Genomic DNA, 22102 nt, shown 5'->3' on the forward strand with positions numbered 1-22102 from the left:
AAATATATGCACTAAAATAATTGAGAAATCAAGTATTGATTTTTATACTCCTCAACATTATTTGACAGACACGAATTATTCTACCTATTTCATAACTGAAAGGAATATTAAACGATTGCATAAGCAACTAAAAGGTCTTTACATGAATAACTAATTTTTTCATTTGATTTTGATACGTACTGATGATTATTAGCTTTCTATATTATTTAGTTTCAAATACCAAAGAATAATCAATAAACCGAATATTATCGACTTATAATCGGATCTCTATTCGGATTCACTTGAAACGATAGTTTGCAAAACTCGATTTTACTTTTTATTTAAAAACTTAATCACAAATACTTAAATCCAATTTAATGGATGGAAAACTATGTCATCTATTAATTAAAAATCAAAATATATGTGTTTTGTCCATGTAGCTATGCAAATTTTGTAATATTTTTCTTTCCAGAGTAAAATTTGTGCAAAATGTCTAGAGACGCTCGTCACTGTTTCATTCATCAAGCTTGGCCGCCATTTCTGAAGTTTGGCTGCGTCTTTGTAACTTCGTGTTGTGCTAATACTTGTTTCTAAAAGACAGTGATTTTCAATATTATAGACGATGAATTTGTAAAAACATGAATTAACTATGAATTGTGGTTCTTTGTGGAGTGTTTAATAAATCAGAACAAATCGATAAAATCCACTTTTGAAGAAGGTATTCCTACATCTCAACATCGTATTTTTAGTTCGTCCGCCATATTGGCGTTAATAATCTTTTCGTAAGTCTTTTTTCATAATTTTTAGCTTTATCATTAGTATATTCTCAAATTTTTATGTTATTTTTGTTGCCCGTTTGTTAGGGCTTTATTTTTTATATTAGTGGAGTATGCATGTTACGGAAATTTAGCCAAATTACAACATATTTGTTCATGGCCTCCTTAGAGGTAATATTCACCCATTTCTTTTCACCAGCTTATAAAAGAGTATTGTCGGGCTTCGTAAAACAATACGTTATTGTTGTGTTAAAAGTGTATTTAATATATGTATTATTTGTTGATATGTGACAGCCACTTTAGTTTTTATATTGTGTTATGAGAGCAGGGTCGTACATATTCTTTTAGTATATACTTATTATAGTTATATCAAAGTTCAATGGGTTTTGTTAATTATCTTCTCAAAATATAGTAACTGTTTAAATCTACTTACTTTTTATTATTGTTTACCCAACCTTTTCCAAAATAGTACCAAGTAGCTACTCATTTGTTACTCCAGGGAATGTTCTAGATTTCAATCACTTTCTCTCTGAACTGAATTCTAGATTTTCGTATAATAATATTAATATAAATATACCGAGTATTAAAAAATACTAAAAGTTAGTCATTAATAGAAGAATGCCAGTAAACAATCATTACTTGAGAGTACATATTATTGCCATGTGAATATTTATACCATAGTCATATTTTAAAGTTATCTCAGGCAAATGTATAATATGTAACTTATATGAAGTCCTATCCTCTTAAGTTCTACTCTGTAAAGTATTACAACTCGGGGGACATTGTTAGTTATGATAGCTGAACTTAGCTGATGCAAAACATTTATACATTTACGAACTATAGGTTAATGTAGGTACTTTACTCTGGAAGAAGTTATTCTTGTGTATATTATTTCAAAATAACTTTAAATTAAAGGTTTTTTTGTTGAGTATATTATTTTGCGTAATATCTAAAAAGTACTAAGGAGCTATATTCATAACATGAGAAATTATGGATGCTTATAGTTTTCCATATACATATTATTATTTTATGACCTAACTTATTTTGGTGTATGGGGCTATAACAGTCAGGCATGTTAAAGGAATATTAACTATAAATAAAAACATTGATATTGGACAATATATAGGGCATACCTTATTCTAAAGACAAGACTCATCCTAAGACTAAGAATTACTTATGCTACTTGATAAAAAAAAACATGTTTTTTTATATTATAAACCTGAAATTAACTTAGTATCATGGATATAAATTATTAAAAAACTATGGGTAAATCTCTGTGGCTTATACCATATCATATATAGTCAAAGTCTGTTTATGGTAATTGATAAAAATGACATGTGAATAAGTTATAATATATAATAAAACAATTGAATTGTTTGTTTAGAAATACATATTATTGCAATTTAATTCAGAAATCAAAGTAATATTTAAAGATTACTATTTTTGTGGTGGGCAATCTTTATACTGATGCCATTTATTTAACTTTCTTTGACAATTTGCAAGGTGCCTACATTGTAGGTAGTGTGGGTAGCAAATCAATGCTAAGGACATTTATTTGAAATATTTATTCATTAAAAATAAATAATAAATGATTGAAATGAGTGAATTATGTTAGTTTTCTGTGACTTAATTCATAGTTATCAATTGCTTAAAATTTAAAATTGTAGAGGTACCCTAAAATCTCATGGGGTAAGCAACCTCAAGAATTAATTTAGGCAATTTTAGTATAAAACATATTTAAGTACAAAAGAATATAATTAATGAGAAGTTTAGTTTTTAATTGAGTTATAGATCTATAATAAAGAAATCAGGAAAGAAGCCTGAAATCTAAAAGAAGGAAAACTTTCTATAAATGAGTTCTCTTAAGTAGTACATTATTGGATTATTTACACACCATTTTTTTCAACGGCTGATAATCCTGCAGAAACCACAATGGGCATCCCCATGGTATTTGATGTATATAAGTTTTTGTTTTTTGGGTGGTGATCTATGTGATCAATTACTATCATATGAAAATCCTATTCCATTATTTTTCATCAAGTCCTTAAAAAGGTCACAAGAATACTACTGAAATTAGACAAAAATTTAAGTTATTGAAATTCATCTGACTACTACTTCTACTAGTCACTACAGAGAACCCTCTGGTTGCATCTGGAGGACTACTTTTGATTCTAACCATTAAATGTCCAATTGTAAATGTCTTACAAAAAAGGAAAATGGGTTGCTCCACTGGGTTTTACTGCCTTCCATCATATTCATATTTAGTGATGACAATAAAACACCCAAATACAATTTATTTTATAAAGTTAAATAGTTCAAAGGAGAAGTATCTCAATTCAGTTTTTTATTTAGTGTAGTATATTTAACATTCATGTGATGTCAATGCCTTAAAAACTTATATCAAAATCTAAAAGACTCCCAAGTTTTAGAAAATATAGTCAATTATAATCTCAATGTGTTCACGTCTTATACCAGACAATTTTGAAGGTGTAGAATTGCTAGAACTTTTACTGAAATATCTCTATAATAAATTTAGAGGAAGAAAAAAGTTCTATGTTGAAAGTTAAATTGAGTTTATAAAACTATATGTAAACTTCTATATTTGAAACAAGTAAGTCCTGATATTATGTTAAAAATTAGTGTTTTTAATTGTAATTTTTATCCAAAGCTAGAAAATATATTAATTAACATAATCTAGTTAGTTAACATATAGTTTATTCAACCTCTGTTGTTTTAACATAAATCAGATATAGAAGTTATGTTTACAATTATTAAATGGTATACTGAATGGTTTCATTAGGAAGTAAAAACTGCGAGAGTACGAGTATGAGTAGTAGGGCACGCCTAGTATGCAAATTACTATGTGAACCCTAGTATATTGAATAAATATTAAATAGCATTATTTTATGGGTTATTCAAAATTATATGAAATAGCTACAATACATTTACTTTATTTACTTGATTAAATCTGAAACAGTTTTTTAAAGGTATTTTTAGTATTAAAATTTCTAGTGATTATGTCACATTATTTTTATACATATATATAAAAAATATTGTGACTTAATCACTAGAATTTTTTATACGATGAATGCATTGAACATACATTGTTAAGCAGGAAATAAAATGGTCAGATTTCAATGATGTGATCATTGTAATCTGTTAGGCAAATCAATCACGGATCCACTCGCTCTCAATTTTAAATATTAGCTAAAGCAAAAGTGAAAATGAAATAAAAACACGCACTAAAAGACCAAAATAATCAAAATGATATGGGTTATTAATATATTGCATATATTTTCTTACGATTTAATTAGAACTTTATCTGCTGTAATAAAAGAAAATTACATGAAAATTAACTTCATCAACATCAAAAAATCTTTCAACTCGTCATAGATTTATTTTATTTATTAAAAAAAATCAGAATTACATATTCTTTTCATTACTATAAAAGAACAATATACACATTACCTTAATAATCTAGCAAAACATTGAATCTTTATAAAAACTTCACATCAGTCTAATGTCATGTTTACTAATTGTGAGGATGTGTGGTATTTTTTTAATTCCTGCCATAAATGTAACAATTATATATCATATAGACAGGGATGAGTAACACGCGTTCAGCGCTCCGCTTGCGGCTCGTTAAACATGTTTATGTGGCCCACCAAGAATTTCTATAATTGAATTTATGTTTTCGACTTTCTCTCAGGGATATATTGCTATAAAATTTATTATAATAAAATGGTAGTACATAATAAACCAAAACATTTTTTGTGACAAGTTACTCACTAGTAGGCGAATTATTAAAACATCCAATATTAAATTTGCATAGGAAATCTTAACTACTATGTGCGGCCCGATCAAAAAATTTAAAATGGCTCCTTGATGAGGTTGCTCCTCCATGATATGACAATGACAATATCAACAGAGTAGCAATACATAGGTTCATATTAGGGCCTCGATTTACCACTTGTACTCCTGCTGTACCTGTTTCATCATTAAGGAAGTAGTTGAATTATGCCTGACTCTCATACTATTCATATAAATCAGTGTAGTAAGGGAATATCTCAAATAAATGTTATCTTCAATTTAAAAATAAATAAAAATTTATGTATATACCAGTATCAGAGACTACTGTATTTATTTATGTTAATTTCCTGGAGTCTCAAATGGTTTTTTATTTGTTTTCTTTCTATTTTGCAATTCATAAGAAAAAGCTTTTTCGTTTTACTGTTTTATATTCGGTTATAAGATCAAAATGTAAAAGTTGTTTAAATTTCATATTTTTTTACAATGTTAATTAATTTAGTTGTGCTAAACCAGATTACATTTAATTTAAGAAAGTATATTTCCATGATATACAGGTAGAATATTTTAATTTTCAGATTGTTAACTACCAAATTGTATGGGAAGTTAGGTTTCACACAGTCTAGCCCTGCAATTATATGTAAGGTAAGTCATATAGTATCTTTCCAAATATTGTACAAATCTGTATAACTTTATTACTTTACTTTATTTTTCTTCATTATTACTTTCAGGAGTAATGTTTATTGGCTAATGACTAGAATGGACCACTACTAAGTGCAAAGGCACTAATAAAAATTTATTATGATAGATTGGTTTAATGTTATCAGAGGTTATAGCTGATGCCTCTTAGCCAGAAATTGGATGAACCTCTTGTTACTATTGAGGTGAGAGTTTTGGATGTATACCCTAATAAATTTGCACACTTTCAAATTGCTTTATAAAACTTACTACAGTAGTTGTGTCACTTTGGCAGGTAGATTGCTGACTCCAGCACAATGCAGCAGGCTGTTGACCCTCTCGCTACAACTAGTACGGTATGTGTAATGTATAAAAAATATATTTAATTGGAATTCTAATACTTATTGTTTTTTGTTATATGACTAAAGTATTAATTTATTTTTTATAAAGCCGACGGCGGAAACTGTCAATGGCGCCTCGGCGGATGAGACGCCAAGGCGGCAAGGGCGGGTGACGAATCAATTACAGTTCCTTCAAAAGAACGTCATGAAGGCTGTATGGAAACATAAACTAGCGTGGCCTTTTCATCAACCTGTTGACGCGAAAAAGCTAAACCTTCCAGTAAGTATTTTTAAAATTATTTATGTAGATGTTTAGATTTGGCAAACAAATTAATATGCACAATATGTATATATATATTGAAGAAAATAGAGATTAATTAATTTTACTGTACTTTAATTATTTACGTCATATATATTTTTAATATTTAGTTTTGCGCCTCAATGTTTCAGTTTGGACATTATCCTAGTTTATTTATTTTGTTTTTATTTATAGGATTACCATAAAATCATAAAGAAACCTATGGATCTGGGTACAATTAAGAAGCGGCTCGAGTCCAACTACTACTACTCGGCACAGGAATGCATCCAAGACTTTAACACCATGTTCACCAACTGTTATGTATATAATAAACCGGGAGAGGACGTCGTCATCATGGCACAAACTTTGGAAAAGTTATTTTTGAATAGGGTATGTAATACATTTCTCTACAGATTTACGCACCTCGTTCGTGAACAGCGATCGTTACTAAAATATTAAATATTGTAGATAGCTCAGATGGAAAAAGAGGAGAAAGAAATCGAGGCCCCGTCGAAGGCTGGCAAAGGTGGAGTTAAAAAACGAACGGGCGGCAGTGGCGCTCCGGGGGTGACCCCGGGCGGAGGCGCGGGCGGTGGAGCGGGCGCGGGGGCGGCGGCGGGCGCGGGGGGCGGCGCTCGGGCCGCCGTCAAGACGCTGGCGGCGTCGCCCCACTCCGCGCTCTTCGGCTCCAACAACGCAGCCGCCGCGCCGGCCATCCCCTCCCCCGCACCCACCCCGCCGGCCACTCACACCGGTCTTCCTCAGCAGGTATGTTTACTCTTCTATACTGGTCACATTTTTTAAATTTTCTCACGTGGAATACTGAGTATGCCACGAAGGACATCTTATTAATATTGTAAATGTGAAAGTTTGTGAGTTTGGACGGATGTATGTTACTCTTTTACGCAGTGACTACTGAACGGATTTTTATGGAAGTTTACAGTAATATAGCTTATACATCAGAATAACATAGCCTATAATTTGAATAGATTTTATGTAAATTGGGTGAAATATAATGGTAAATGTCAAGAAAGTGTGATGAAGACGAAGTAGCGCGGTGCAGCTAGTTAATATATGATGTAGCCAGTGGTGTTAATTTCATACCTGTTCTGTAAATTGTCTATATGTACTTTATTTGTGATTTGAATTCTTTGTAGTATATCAGATAAATTAATTTACACTTTAAATTTTGCTCATTTTAGGTCACTACGCAACCATCGAGTTTCCATGTTGCTCAACCTACGACACCCGTTACGGCTATACCGACAGTCCCCTTATCTCAGACGCAACCAGCTAAGGTATATGACATAATCCAACATGGGTTATTTTAAACATTTTCTAATTATAGCCACTTTGAATCCTGGTAATTTTATAATACTTGTAAATTAAAATTACCATAAAGATTCATTATTGTTCCTAGGTGAAGAAAGGTGTGAAGAGAAAAGCCGATACGACTACACCAATGGGAAGTTCTTTTGAAGGTGGTTACACAACACCTACTATTGATCAGCAAAGTGGACCTAAACCAGCGAAAATTTCTACAAGGCGAGAAAGTGGTCGGCAGAAAAAGGTGACTTATTAATTTTAGAAATTTTACACTAAATAATTACAAGAATTTCTAATTATGTCAAATATTATAATTATGCCTAACACATATAAAATCAAACATCATTTATATTATTTTGTTAACTGAAATAGTTTTTGTTAATGAGATTAAAATTGTACAGGCCAGTCGAGCAACGGAAGATAACTTTAAAATGGGTGGGCTGTCTCCTGGTGTTGGCGGAGCTGGTGCCTCCCATCATTCTGCAATAACCCCACAACTAGCTAAGGGCAAAGAAAAGCTATCGGATGCTTTGAAGAGTTGCAATGAAATATTAAAAGAATTATTTTCAAAGAAACATTCGGTAAGATTTTCTATCCACAAATTGTTATGTTACATGTATCCATATCATTTTTATTAACTAAAATATTTTTAAACAGGGATATGCGTGGCCATTTTATAAACCTGTAGATGCGGAGTTACTAGGATTACATGATTATTTTGACATTATTAAAAAACCCATGGATCTTGGAACTGTTAAACAGAAAATGGATAATAGGGCATACAAAACAGCTGCAGAGTTTGCAGCCGATGTACGTTTAATATTCACGAATTGCTATAAATATAATCCCCCAGACCATGATGTTGTTGCAATGGCACGGAAACTGCAGGATGTATTCGAAATGAGGTATGTCTATTATGTGATATATGTGAGTAATTTAACATTACCTGGCAGGAGGTTTGCAATACCAATTTTTATTCGTTGTTATATTATTGAGTTCAGGTGCGCCTAGATGGTATATTATTTTGGGTTGCCATTACATTTTGGTGCAAAGTTTTTTGAAATGTTACTGTAATAATTCCGGACAACAAATTTGATGTGTCTGTGACATCAAATTCGTAAGTCAGTCTGTTAAAAGTTAAAAAATCAGGAACTACTTCTAAAATATAAAAAAAAAAACACAATATTTACACAGCTCAGTGATTACAATTTATAATTTATACAAAAAAAGCTACTTATTGATATTTTGTTGGTAAAATTTTTGTATGTTCTGGAATTTCCTGTTAAGTGTATACACAAATTGTAAATCTATTGCCTGACAACTTGTAATCTCTGAGTATCGTGAATGGGACATATTAAGTTTCGTTTTTTATCTACAACACGTAATATTTGTAGGTATGCCAAGATTCCAGACGAACCCGTTCATGTTGGTATACCGCATATGGATAAAGGCAGCTCTGCATCTAGTTCAGAATCTGGTTCCGAATCAGATTCCGAGTCCGATGACTCAGAAGAGGAGAGAAACAATAAAGTAAAGCTCCTTGAGAAAGAACTCCTTGCTCTCCAAGAAAAAATGAGGAAACTGGTTGAAGAATCTAATACCAAGAAAAAGGCTAAGAAGAAAATTAAAGACAAACAAAAGAAACAAATCACAAATAGCACTCTACCCAAGGCCAACACTGTGGCTGCTTATGGGGCCAAAGCAAACAATATCGCTGAGAATATAGGTAAGGCATTACTTCCAATTACTAATATAGATTTTTTTTCTGTAAATAATCCGTAATTGTTAAACGTATTCGTTAATATACTATTACATTTCATGTATATTTCGTATAAGAATATTATAGTTATACGAAATATACATAAATGTAATTAAAATATTTTTAACGTTATAGATATTTGAAGATATATTTCTTTCACATAATAAATTAAGCATTCTGCTTTCTTACTGTGTTTATGATTATTTCAAATTATACTATTATTATTTTTATTAATTAATAGGCAGAGGCGGTAAGGAGATTGTTATATCCGATCAAACAATAAGAGTAATTGATATAGGCCAAATTCTTAAGGGTATTTAATGTTCAGTGCAAAGTACGTGACACAAAATTGCATATACTAAAGGAATACAAGGGCATATCAAAATGTACGTTTACATTATGTGACTATTGTCATATTTACATGTGCAAAACCTGTAATTTAAACCAATGTTATGTTTTTGTTTCATGCAACAAACTTTATCACGATTACGTGTCGTAGTCGATATTAGTGTCAATCCGTCGACATAGGTTTGGAGTCATCATGCCCATATAAGTTTGAATACAAAATATTTTTATTACAAGGAAAGCAGTTCACAAATGTAAATCGGTCCTAGATATATTCGTTCCCGTACATACGTACGTCATTACGATGAGTATGTAGTTTGACTGGAGTTGTGGTTTATATGAAGCGGTGGGTACTGGGTATGCAGCGGCGGGCGGCGCGCGCGGCAAGGGGGCGCGGTCGCGGGGCGGCGCGGGCGGAGCGCCGGGCGCGGGAGGGGGCGCGGGCGCGGGCGCGGGCGGCGGCGGCGGCGGCGGCGGCGGCGGCGGCGGCGGCGGCGCGGGCGGCGGCGCGGCCGGCAAGCTCGCCGCGCGCGGCCCGCCCGCCGCCAAGAAGAAGAGCTCCACGCCCACCGCCGCGCCCGCGCCGCACCAGCCGCCGCACCCCGACTCCGAGGACGAGGACGTCGCCAAGCCTATGTCCTACGACGAGAAGCGACAGCTCTCGCTCGACATCAACAAGCTGCCAGGTAACAGACGCTCTTCTGTCTGACTACACCGGTGTGTTCCCGACGCGGGACCCTCTTTTCGACCACGATTTTGACCCTCTCGCTGCGGGCCCTTTCAATGCGATACTAGATATCGGTACCAAATTGAAAGAAAAAAGCCAATTAAAATAATTAACTACTATAGAAAAATCTTTATTAAAATTATTTGTAATTTTAATTTCAGTTTTTCATTATATTTTGAAAATTTACTTTACTTTCGTTAAGAACTAGGAAATTAGTGATTATTTTCTTAATAATGTCATTTAAATATTAAATATTATGTATGTATTTTGAGGCATAAGAATTTTAGAAAGGTTAATGTGGCGCATGGCTAAAAATGTTATGTTAATTGTCTGCCTGACTCAATTGTCTGCTATGAAGCTGAAGTAGATTTAAATTCGTTATTTTTAGTAATAGGCCAGTGCCTACGTACTTCTCCATTAATATTTCTATTATTACTTTATATTTATTATCTGTGTGAGATCTTAATTGATATGAATGTTTTATAAAACTAGTGTTATTTTATTCTTAGGGGATAAACTCGGCAAAGTAGTTCATATAATTCAAAGCAGAGAACCTTCATTGAGGGATTCTAATCCTGACGAGATAGAAATCGACTTTGAAACTTTGAAGCCATCCACCCTAAGGGAATTAGAAAACTATGTAGCATCATGTCTACGCAAAAAGACACGTAAGTAGAAATATACTATTATAATGTGTACTTGATATGCTTGAATTTAGTACATTACAATACTAAATTCAATAAGGAAATATAAACTTGACCCTAAGTGTCCAGTACTGGAACAAGCGAAGGGCAGTTATGTTCTGGTAGATTAAAATGGTAGGTGACGTAGTTGGGTCGACTATTTGAATCACTTAAAAGAAATGTCATGGTATATGCTCCGGATAAAATGGTTACAAGGCGTGATGGATAGGCCTTTGCCCAGCAGTGAGATTCAAATTGAAAAAATCGTTAGTAATGAATAGCTATTTATCTATAATAGTTGTAATTTAAATCTGCGCTAATGGTGCAGGCTAGTGGGCTTCTATTGAAAAATAAATACACCTGCCAAAAAATTACGGGATCTACCCAGAAAAAATTTTATTTACCTTGTTCCTGTACCTGCTGTTCTGCAATTTACCCGAGATTATGGCAGTTGAAACATTGACTCGACATATGGGAAACAATAAAAATAAAACATTCCTAATTATACTGTATATACATATATGAAATGGTATATAAAAATAAAGATGTTATTGTTTATAGATATGGCTACCCTGATTTCCATCCATGGAGATCGACTAGATACTGAACATGCTCATATTTTTTCAGATCGTAAGATGTCCGGAAAATCTAAAGATGAACAAATGGCAGAGAAAAAGCAAGAGTTGGAAAAACGATTGCAAGATGTCTCTGGACAGTTAGGAACTAATAAAAAACAACAACAGAAAAAAGGTATGTTTTACTCTTGATGATAAATTTTTACTGTAGTAAAATGTGTAAGGAAGTACTGTTTGTCGGTAATATTAACTGATGAATCCAAAAATAAGTAATCCCAAGTAGGCAAGGTTTGATATTTCATATATTGTATTGATATTTAAACTTTAATTTTTTAATATAAAAATTTAAGCACCGAAAATAGTTATAGTATATAGTTCTGGATTTATAGACAGATTATGAACTAGCGTTACTGTTATACTATTATGCCCTTCATATTTTTTCTGTAAATACTTATATTGTAGTACATAGAAAATACCCAGATTAATTCAGTTCATACTTCAGCATATATCACATAAATTTTAAATTGCTTTAATTCAAAATTATATCTAAACCGACTTGTATTGTTGTACTTGAAGTGCATTTCTCAAAAGTATTTTTATCTTTGTTAACCTAGCACTTGTATAAGTGTGGTTAAATAAAATATCTAAAACTACACAAATTAACATGTTCATATTATTGGTATGATAAACTAATAAAATATGAGTAAAGTTAATTTTAAACCCATTGCATTTGTTTGTTCTATTAACATGACTGTATATTTTTGTTCTCAGAAGGATGCAAGGATGGTTTGGGAGGTGGAATGTCTTCATCGTCGAGTTCGTCAGACTCGTCCAACTCATCCTCAAGCACAGACACTAGCTCATCAGACAGCAGTGACAGTGAAGCAGGTTAGAATATATTGCGGAAAATCTCGAAAACCTCGTTACTTTCATTAACAAACAAAATGTAGCACTTGGAGGTAACGCCATGTACCATAGCTATTATGTAAATTGCAGTTTTACTATTAGATTTTAAAGATAACATGCATTTAATTAAGAGAAATTTCACTTTGTATGGATGTTAGACTAAGGGGCGAATAGTGGTTAATTGCAGACGACAGGGGTTCGAACAAAATTAAGCCATTCTTGTTCGTTTTCAATGTAACTCTTTGTCTTTTAGTCATATGTTCACGACGCTTGAGATCTATATGATTAGTCTTAGGATATAACGTTATCATCATAACGTTTCTAGATATAGCTGAGAGCGACACGTTAAACATTTTTTTACCTTAGCCAGTATTTGTATAGTATGATTGAATGTGGTATAATTTGTTTTTTTTTTTTATAAAAATATTAAAAAAAGCATACCACAATGCTGCAATACGTCTAATAAACTTTTATCTAGTCTGAAAATGTCAGCAATGGAATGAATGCAGTGGGTAATAGAATTGAATTGTTAGTGTCTCTAGTAAATTATATGCTATAAGAAATATTGATATAGACTTTGTCATATTTTCATTTTTGTAACAGAGTGACGTCCTAATTCTGACGATTGGGAACCTATCGTTTTTGATATTTTTTTATTTATTGTACACTATTCACAATATCGACATCGATAGTAACTTATAGCTTTTTATATAGCGATTGTTATTTTAATTGTCTTTTATGATTAAAACTGAATAAGTAGGTGGTGTTGCGAGCAGAATCGGGGATATGTATAGAATGAGTAAAGTTGAATGTTTTATATAATGTTATGAATGAAAAACACCGCTCACCTCATAGTAACATAAAAATTCTTTGCGGTGTGAGAGTTTTAAAGTGCAAGACACACTATCCTCTTTGCATAAGGGAAGTGAATACAAATAATAGGATATAAACTGATGATCAGTTTTCTTTTGGCACTTACCTTCCTTATTAATTGTGTTACTTGAAATGTATGAATGAAATAATTGTGGCTGTTGTTTGGAGTATATTCTTTACTGTGATAATGGGGTGGGATACCATCTAAAGTTATGATTCAATTACCATCAGAGTGCAAAGTCTCTATGAAATACAATAAAATGTCGGTAAAATGCACAGAAAAGTTTAGTAAGAAGGAGAAGCCAGCTTTGGTGTTCGCTGATATTTTGTTATTGGTGCCGGTAAGAAATATGTTTTTTTTTGGTTTGCTTCTATAAACCAATAGGAAAATACCTTTTCATATTAATATGTTTTAACTATATCATGTCCTCAATGCGGTGTTATTTCATTTGCATCCTTAAAAGTATCGATATATTTTATAAAATACTATTGGAAACTTCAGATCTCATGGTACTAATTGCTTTTGAGTGTGAAATTTAAACCCAATATAATTTCTGATTGAGCTCGTCTTAAGACGTGGAAGCAATATTGATAACTTGAATATAGATAGTAGTGTCGGTACGTCAAGTGATAAGAAGAGAAGAGGATCCACGAGACAGCTGATATGCCGAGCACAGTCACATAGCGAGTAATGCAAACAATTGTGTAAGGTCGGATACCATCTTGCAAGCAAAATTCATCAGCCCCTTGTTGGACTCTGCTCTTTTTGTTGCAACGGATGTATATTTTGTGACATGTTGTAGTTAAAAAGCTTATTACTTTGAAAAGGTATAACTTTATTGGTTTAATGCTTGATACAATTCAATGCTTGCTCACAAGGTTGATGTGGCGTATTATCAAAATTATTTGTAACATAAACATTAAAAGAAACTAAAGCTGGCCTCCTTCCTTTACCAATTGTTTGCAAACTTGTAATTATTTAATAAAATTATTCAACAATGTCGAGATTTTAAAAGTTTACACATCTGAATAAATTTTAATATATAAATTGAAAACATGTCACGGGCGTGAGAGCCTCTAATGTGAACTGATAGACTGCTATAATAAAAAAATGTAAATTTAGTTGTATGTCTTTGGCAGTTAAAATGCGTATTGTTAGTAGTGAATTACCTATGTGGTAATTAAAGTATACTGTGTTATAATGGTGTAAAATGAACTGTAGCCTTCTCAGAACATGTAAAGAAGGGAGGAATTCATTGGTGCCCCGTTTTTCAATACTTATATTGTTTACAGGTGCTTCATAAATCATTGTATAAAATATTTTATACAATGTTTAATTGTTTCTATTTATTGCAAGATCTTTAAACAGACCATAATGCTAATTAATGAGATGTCCGAAATATGTATACTAAAAAGGACTAAGTAATTGAATCTTAATATAAACGAAATTTGACAGGACACCACGACCATACGCAAGTAATAAGTTTTAATTAGACTTATATATCTATTTATTTTTATTACATGTTTATTGTAAAGTTTTCAAGGAAAGACATCATAATATATATAATAATAAATGGTAAATGTGTCTACCTATACTATATTTGATAGCTAATTCGTGAACATTTCTTTTGTTCAAGAACAAAAGAAGAATACTATGCAGTTGTAAAAATAAAATCTGAAATTCTCTCAATAATGTACAGCATATTTTAATTTAGTGAATAACTATTATTTATTGAACAGTACGTTTGTAATCGGCAAGTTTACATATAGAGATTAAATAAAAAAATATTGATATAATTTCTATTGCATATAAGCTGTGCTGTATTTTAATTATTATTAACTACTGGCCTAATCAATTGAAATTTCTCACTCTTTCCAGTTACATTATGTACTTAGTTCAGACATACTGTACACATATTAATGACGACATCACAATATCGGTAAAGTGTTGATCATTTTACTTTAATCTACATTTGTTTATTTATAATGCAAAAATTTGCCTCAGAGTTTTATAGATATCTTATTTACGTCATAAATATTTTATTTTTTCTTGTCATCTGTAAATTCTATAAAAATCCCCACTATGGGTCAATATTATAGAAATATTAAATATACAATTTTACATTCCTGACGAATTGAATTTTACAAATATCCCCTTTTGTTAGTATCAAGTACAATTTTACAAATTGTCCGAGAATGTTATTGTAAGTTAGCTTTTAATAACATAATTATTTTATCTAAAGTTCCTTACGACTGGGAACGAGGTTAGCAAACGAACAAATGAGTATATTGTATAACTGTAGTATTTTGCCCATAAATTAATGGAGATTATAATTGTCGACGTTCAAAAGTATCATCATATTTTGCTTCCATCGCCATGTATATGTATTGTCAGGATATATCGAACTTTGTTAAAATAGTGTACATGTTGTACCACATTAGTTATTTGATCGCAAAATTTAGTTGTAATGTTAATTAGAAAATGTTGCAAGTATGTATGTAAACAGGAACACCATGTGTAATAAATTCTTAAGTAATATTTATTTAATCAACTCATGACTTAAATTGATTAGATAATAAGACCGAGTGGAAATAAACATTGTATATATTTCAGTATACTACAGAAATTTAAGTAAATCTTTTAAGTAATTTATAATGAATTTTATTTGTACGACCCTGAGATCTGAAGTGAATATATTTTATCTGTAATTCTTTTATGAATTTCTTGACATGAATCGCATTTTCTTACTTTTTAATATTTTGTTCTTTTGAATATAATTTAAGTATTCAATACCTCTTAATTTTTAAGTGATTTTCGTTACAATGCATCTTACGTGTATTTATCGAGCAAACCTATTTTAATATGTTATTTAATTAATAAAATAATAGGGATTAATTAATATGTACGGCTATATTTTTATGTCCTTTTTGCTTATGCTTCATCATTTAATTATGAATATTTGTCATTTCATTACCACCCTATAAACCATCGACAGATATCAGCGGACACTATATTATATGGAGGCTTCATTTTATTATAGGTTACGATAGAATATAATAAAAACATCACATCAATCTAATGAAGTAGAAATTGGGAAAATCTATAAAGAAGATAATATGACACGACAGTATCATCAAGTTAAGTATTTGCAAAAGTGCTTATAGTAGTCCTATCAATGTAGTAGTACACGTAGATAGTAGTGATAATATTATTGTTAGTACATATTTCATTACCGATCTCTTATTAATTTCAGGAACTGGTTCAGGAAGAACGCCTAAAAAGAAACCGAAGAAACAAGCACATCAACATGCACCTCAAATCGTAAATATCTGCTTTTTCATTGCATTTTTTAGAGTACAAGATATCGTACAAGTATACAAGCTACCACTGATTTATCCAATTCACAGAAGCCGATGCCGCCAATGCCGCCGGCGGTGCCCGCGGCGGCGGCGGGCGTGTCCGCGGGCCCCGCGCCCCCCGCGCCCCCCGCCGCCGCCCCCGGCCCCGGCCCCGGCCCCGCCGCCGCGCCCGCGCCGCCCCCGCCCGCCCCCGTGGCCCCCGCCGCCGCGCCCTCCGCCGCCCTCGCACCCGCCAAAGACGCGCTCACGCACGCGCCCGCACCCGAAGCCAAGCCGGACCTAGCGGATTCCATTCCCCCCCACGCCGAGGCAAAGTTAGAACTTCCTACGACACAGCCCTCGCACGTCGCCTCCGCCGCCTCCAATACTGTCAATAATATACCAGATTCGTCCGCAATGCTCATCGCGAGAGACAACGAAGAACAAAAATCCAGTTTGAAAATCGAACCTCGAAACGGACTCGACAAAGTAGATTCTTCGCACTATATAGATCCTATAGAACGTTCGCTCGCTAGCTTGGAGAGAAGCTTGAACGCCGACGTACCTATGGACGTCAGCGTAGGCGTTTCGGAGTCGTCGATGCGTCTCGAGGATGAGTTTTCACTACCGAAAACCCAAATGATGCCCGACGCTGCACACCATAACCTCATGGCACAGTTGGGGGGCCTGACTGATATGGGACATGTACCCGAATCTATTAAGAATGAGATGTATGTTCCGCCTCATAATGGATATGTAGAAAAAAATATGCAACATGAGAGGGAGATAATGAGGCCTGACATAAATACTGCAGTGCCAGGCATTACGGCAGTTCCACCTGTATCAATTTTTGATCCAATACAATCGACTCCACTTACAGTTATAGCGCAGTCACATCATAATATGCCTGGTGCTCCGAGTCTAATGACTCCAGCTGTAAAGAAAGAGGACGTAAAGCCTCTTCTTACTCCTAAACCTATTGAAGATCTAATGGGTGTTTCGAATATGGTACCAAATAACATGTCCGATAGAGCAAAATATGAGATGGAGAAGAAAATGGAGGATTCTCAAAATTCCAATTTCGTTCAAGCTTTTAAATTGAAACAGGAGCAAAATTTAAAAAATGCAAGCTCATGGTCATCTTTGGCACAAGCTGGTAGTCCACAAAGTATTCCGAATGTAGCAACGAATAATCAAATTAAACAGAAACCTGTTATGGACACTTTTCAAGTAAGTATTTGATTTTTTCTAATATCCCAAAGTATGACTTTTTATTATTAGAGAAAGTTAGAAACGTATGAAATAGAAGCAGATGCTCTAAACGTAGGCAAACCAGAATTACAAATTAATGTACGATTTTGATCTTGTCTGAAAATACAGTACAAAGGATCACATGTAGTATTTAGTGACGGCACGAACACGACGCGAACACGCCTCGTATCCGTCTGCTCTCAAGAGCACTACAAGTACTAAAGTAGATATTCGTCTTTTTCTTATCGCGAATAGTCCAACTTACTTGAAACTTTAAGGTGAAGGTATATTTTTATGTTAATTATTAAGTTTGTTTTTGTTAATATCTATCTTCTTGTCTTGTAGTCAACAATGTCGTGTAGTGTATAATAAATATAGCTTCTACAGCACCTGACAGTTACAATTAAACTGCGGTGTAATGTAAATTAAAATGTTACTAATGTTGAATTAACGATATTGAACTAACAATGTAGTGGTAGTAAGTTGTGCAGGTTAAATATAGTGGTAGAATAGGTTGTTTGAAATACTATACAACGTAAAAAATATTACAGGCATTCAAAAAACAAGCTAGAGAAAAGATGGATCGTCAGAGAGCACTCATAGAACAGCAAGAACTACGAAAGAAAGAACAAGCTGAAAGAGAAAGACAGCGGCAAGAGACGGAAAGGCGACATCCCGATGAAGATAAAATAAGGTAGCTTCAAAATATTTAATAAATAATGTAAAATGGATACTGATATATTTAAACTAAACTCAGTATATTATGTTAAATAAAACTACATACAAAGATCTGTATAAAGTATGAGGTGACGTAATAATACAAAATGCTTGCACCCTTTTTAAATAAAGGGATGGGCATGAATAATTATAACCCTGCACATTTCACACAGCGCCGTCTAGTCTATCCAGTTAATACTTAATAACATTTTTTTTGTAGACATAGATAACACCCAATACCATACAAACAATTAGAATCAGGAATACACAATACAAATTGCATTATGCGAGGAATCAACCTCGTGGCCATTGGAAGCAAAAGGGTGTCGTCAAAGTTACGATTTATTCAGAGACATGCTATATTACTGACTGCTACTTTAGTTGTGTTTTTTAACATATACTATTACTTTATAGCTAACGTTACACGTTCGCGCTTTCACGTGCGAATACGTTTTTACGCAGGAAAGAATGTACAATTATATAAATGGAGACAAAGCGAACGGGAAAATCCGCGAGCAACGCCAGTTCGCGCATTCTTGCGTTTTTCAATCGCTGCTTGCTTGCATTAAAATGCTTTCAAGTTTTTTTATATCAATATAATTAATTGCTGCAAAGGATCGGATATCTGACTATGAAGAAAACTTAATTATAGAGTTATTGATAATTTATAAATCTTATAGGTGTCTCTGGAAATTAAAATCAATGAAAAATGAATTAAATCATTTGCGAAAACGAATGATTCGTATTTCACTTTCTTTTAAAATTGAATGCATGAGCTGAAAGAGTTTGCTATCGTTCACTTTGTCTACGATTACATGCGCATTCTTATCTGCGTGAAAGACAATTCGCGTGTGAAAAATTGTACGTGTAAAGACAGGCTAACCATAATATATTACATTAGCATTAACAATTTTTACTGCTACTAGTCCTAATAATCTTTATTCCACTTGGACCTGTTTTCCACAGGCCTTGTCCTTTGTCTATCTAATAGAACAATGTAAGTTTATTATTATTCCATACGTATGTTAGTCTAGAAGCTATTTATAATATGGGCCATGTAGCCTGAATTAAATAAATAAATATTCAATTCAATATTTAAAAGCTTGAAACGTTTTATAGAGCCGTTCAAGGAGTACGGAAAGCAGAGAGCGCAGAAGTGGCGTCACCCAGCCAGTCGCCGGTGGCGCGGGCGTCGCCGCCCGCCGCCGCGGCGGCCGCGGCCCGCCGCCGCCGCCGCCGCCGCCGCCGCCGCCGCCGCCGCCGCCGCGCCCGACAAGCCCGCGGCCAGCGAGCGCGAGCGACTGCGCCAGCGGGAGCAGGAGCGGCGCCGTCGGGAAGCGGTGAGTGAACACCGACAAATACACAATGCTGTTTTTACAGGCGACTACTCCATGTTGGACTGAAACCTCGTGATTCATTTGTAGATGATAAGTTATTGATTGTAATTGAATGGCAACGAGGAATGAAGCAGACGTAAGGTGTCGTTTATTATTTGATATAAAAATTATAATATTGAAAAATTACACATTTGGAATTTTTTCTTAACTTTGTCTAACTTAATGTGGACTCATATTTAACAAGTACAAACGGTTTTTGCGTGTTTATGTTTTAACGATTTTTATATATATAATGAAAACGAAGTAATATATTATAGATAATTAGAAATTAGTCTTTAAAATCTTTTTGAAGCCAATACAATATTAATAATAATATACGCTATACAATATTCCATATCCATACTTAACAATGTTAGAATATACAAGAAAATCAATGGCGAATACTACAACAGACCGCTAATATGAATTTTGAATGTTTTTATTTCCAGATGGCCGGACAGATTGACATGAACTTGCAGAGTGACTTGATGGCGGCATTTGAAGAATCGTTGTAATGTGTTAAAAACAATATTATAAATGTACATATGAGTATGTAATTTTTTAATAGTATAATATATAAAATATGTATGGTGAAATGTGACACCAAAGTGATTTTGTGATCGTTTTGTGTGTGAAACGTTGACTAATTTGTGGTTAAGTGCTGTGAATAGATATTTTAAAATGAACTGTTTACTATCACCTTGACTTTACGCTCGTGCTGTGAGCCTTTACTAGAGGGTTGCATTTGAAATAATGTGTACTATATAAGTTTATAAGTAAGTTCTTAAACAACTCTCTTTACATTCGTAAGTATATATAAATTATATATTTATATTTTGTTCTAAAAACAACTACCTTCCATAATTGTTTTATAGTATGTACTAATGACTAGAACGGTAGTGATTGAAATTTGAAAAAAATCAATATAATGCTTTATGTAAATGATAGACAATCGGAAAACCATGAAACCTGTTATTTTCTAGATATTTTCTCATTGCATGAATAATAGTATAGATACTTCACAAATGGCATTTTATATTTTGTCACTGTTTTTATTAGACGATATTAATTTTGCCTAGTAATAGTGTTGTGGTCTTCATGCAGTGAGTAAATGTATAGCATATTGTGTATTTATTAGCCGTGGAGTTTATGTTACGTATTCGATTTTCGATAAATATTGCTTAATGTTAGTAGATTTTTTATCAGCCTGTCATTTGAAGCAGATCAAATGTCATACATTTGATTTGAAATATATTTATTTTACATTGGAATATGTCTTTTTATGTTTGTAGATAGATAAAATCAATAAAAATGTAGTACAGTTTACATCCAAATTCTGCATACTGTAAAAGGTATGTAGGTTAAGATATAAATGATTACCATCCCTAAATGAATTGTATATTATTAAGCAAATTTTAATTTCAGTCATTTACTCATCTAAATCAAATGTAGATATGAACTAAAATATATTGACATTCCATAATGTAATTTGTTGTTTAAATTAATATTCGTATATATAATTTGTTAGTGAAATGCCAAGCATATCATAAAATATAATCTAATTAAGATATCTGTAAAGTAATATCGCACAATTAAGCATGGCACTCGGTGTTGTTTTGAGTTGCTTTGAGTGGCAAATTACTAAAAGTAAAACAGTAAAAACCTATTTTCTGAAATGCCTATGTCTTATTAACATAGGTTATATCTATTCCTGTTGAAGTGTCTGATTTTGAAATCAATAGGCGCTGTTACCCGTTATTTCGGATATTTAGCATTAACATATGCGACCCGATCTGTGCCTTGTATAATTAGCGATGAGCCGCCGTAAACTTTTTATTTCTCAAGTTTATTCCGGCATCCTATAACGTTCTCGACATATAATAATGGCCGCTATACAAGGCATCTCCGGCAGTGTCATCCGCATAGCAATAAATGTTGCTGATTTATTACATATCATCCATCAGCGTCATATTGCAGGTAATCCGAAGGATGGTATTTGGCAGAATATGCTAGTTTGGAAAGAAGAGCTTTGTATCAACCCCTATCAAAAGCCTTTGCAATGTCCAAACTAAGTTATAGAGCCTCTTATTCGCAACTGCACCTGCCCATCAATGGGTCAAAAATACTAGAAGATCACCAGTTGAGCAACTTTGGCGAAAGTCATACTGACGAACAGAAATCAGCTGGTTCTCTTCTAAGTGTCGTAGTAGTCGACGGTTGCCAATCGATTCCATAGTGTTCGAGAATAGGTGATAGCAATGGGTCTATAGTTAGCTGGATCTGAGCAATGATGCCCCATTAGAGATATATCATATTGCTGACAGATACACTATTTTATTATAATCC

General features: G+C 33.3%; 1 protein-coding gene across 1 annotated transcript; it reads left to right on the forward strand.

Annotated features, from left to right (window-relative positions):
* The first annotated feature begins 304 nt into the window (after positions 1-304).
* LOC131842887 (bromodomain-containing protein 2-like) lies at positions 305-21256 on the forward strand. Its single transcript, XM_059191453.1, is given in 22 exon segments — positions 305-761; positions 5141-5207; positions 5294-5446; positions 5540-5596; positions 5691-5861; positions 6075-6269; positions 6348-6647; positions 7082-7177; positions 7300-7449; positions 7607-7786; positions 7863-8110; positions 8600-8931; positions 9675-9995; positions 10546-10704; positions 11347-11469; positions 12066-12182; positions 16328-16395; positions 16482-17642; positions 18215-18357; positions 19500-19578; positions 19580-19720; positions 20206-21256. Coding segments are annotated over 20 exon segments (4152 nt in total). The 5' UTR covers positions 305-761; positions 5141-5207; positions 5294-5401; the 3' UTR covers positions 20272-21256.
* Positions 21257-22102: the final 846 nt, after the last annotated feature.

This window comes from Achroia grisella, unplaced genomic scaffold (assembly GCF_030625045.1).
Source record: "Achroia grisella isolate CSIRO2021 unplaced genomic scaffold, CSIRO_AGI_Agris_v1 utg2671, whole genome shotgun sequence".
Taxonomy (NCBI): domain Eukaryota; kingdom Metazoa; phylum Arthropoda; class Insecta; order Lepidoptera; family Pyralidae; genus Achroia; species Achroia grisella.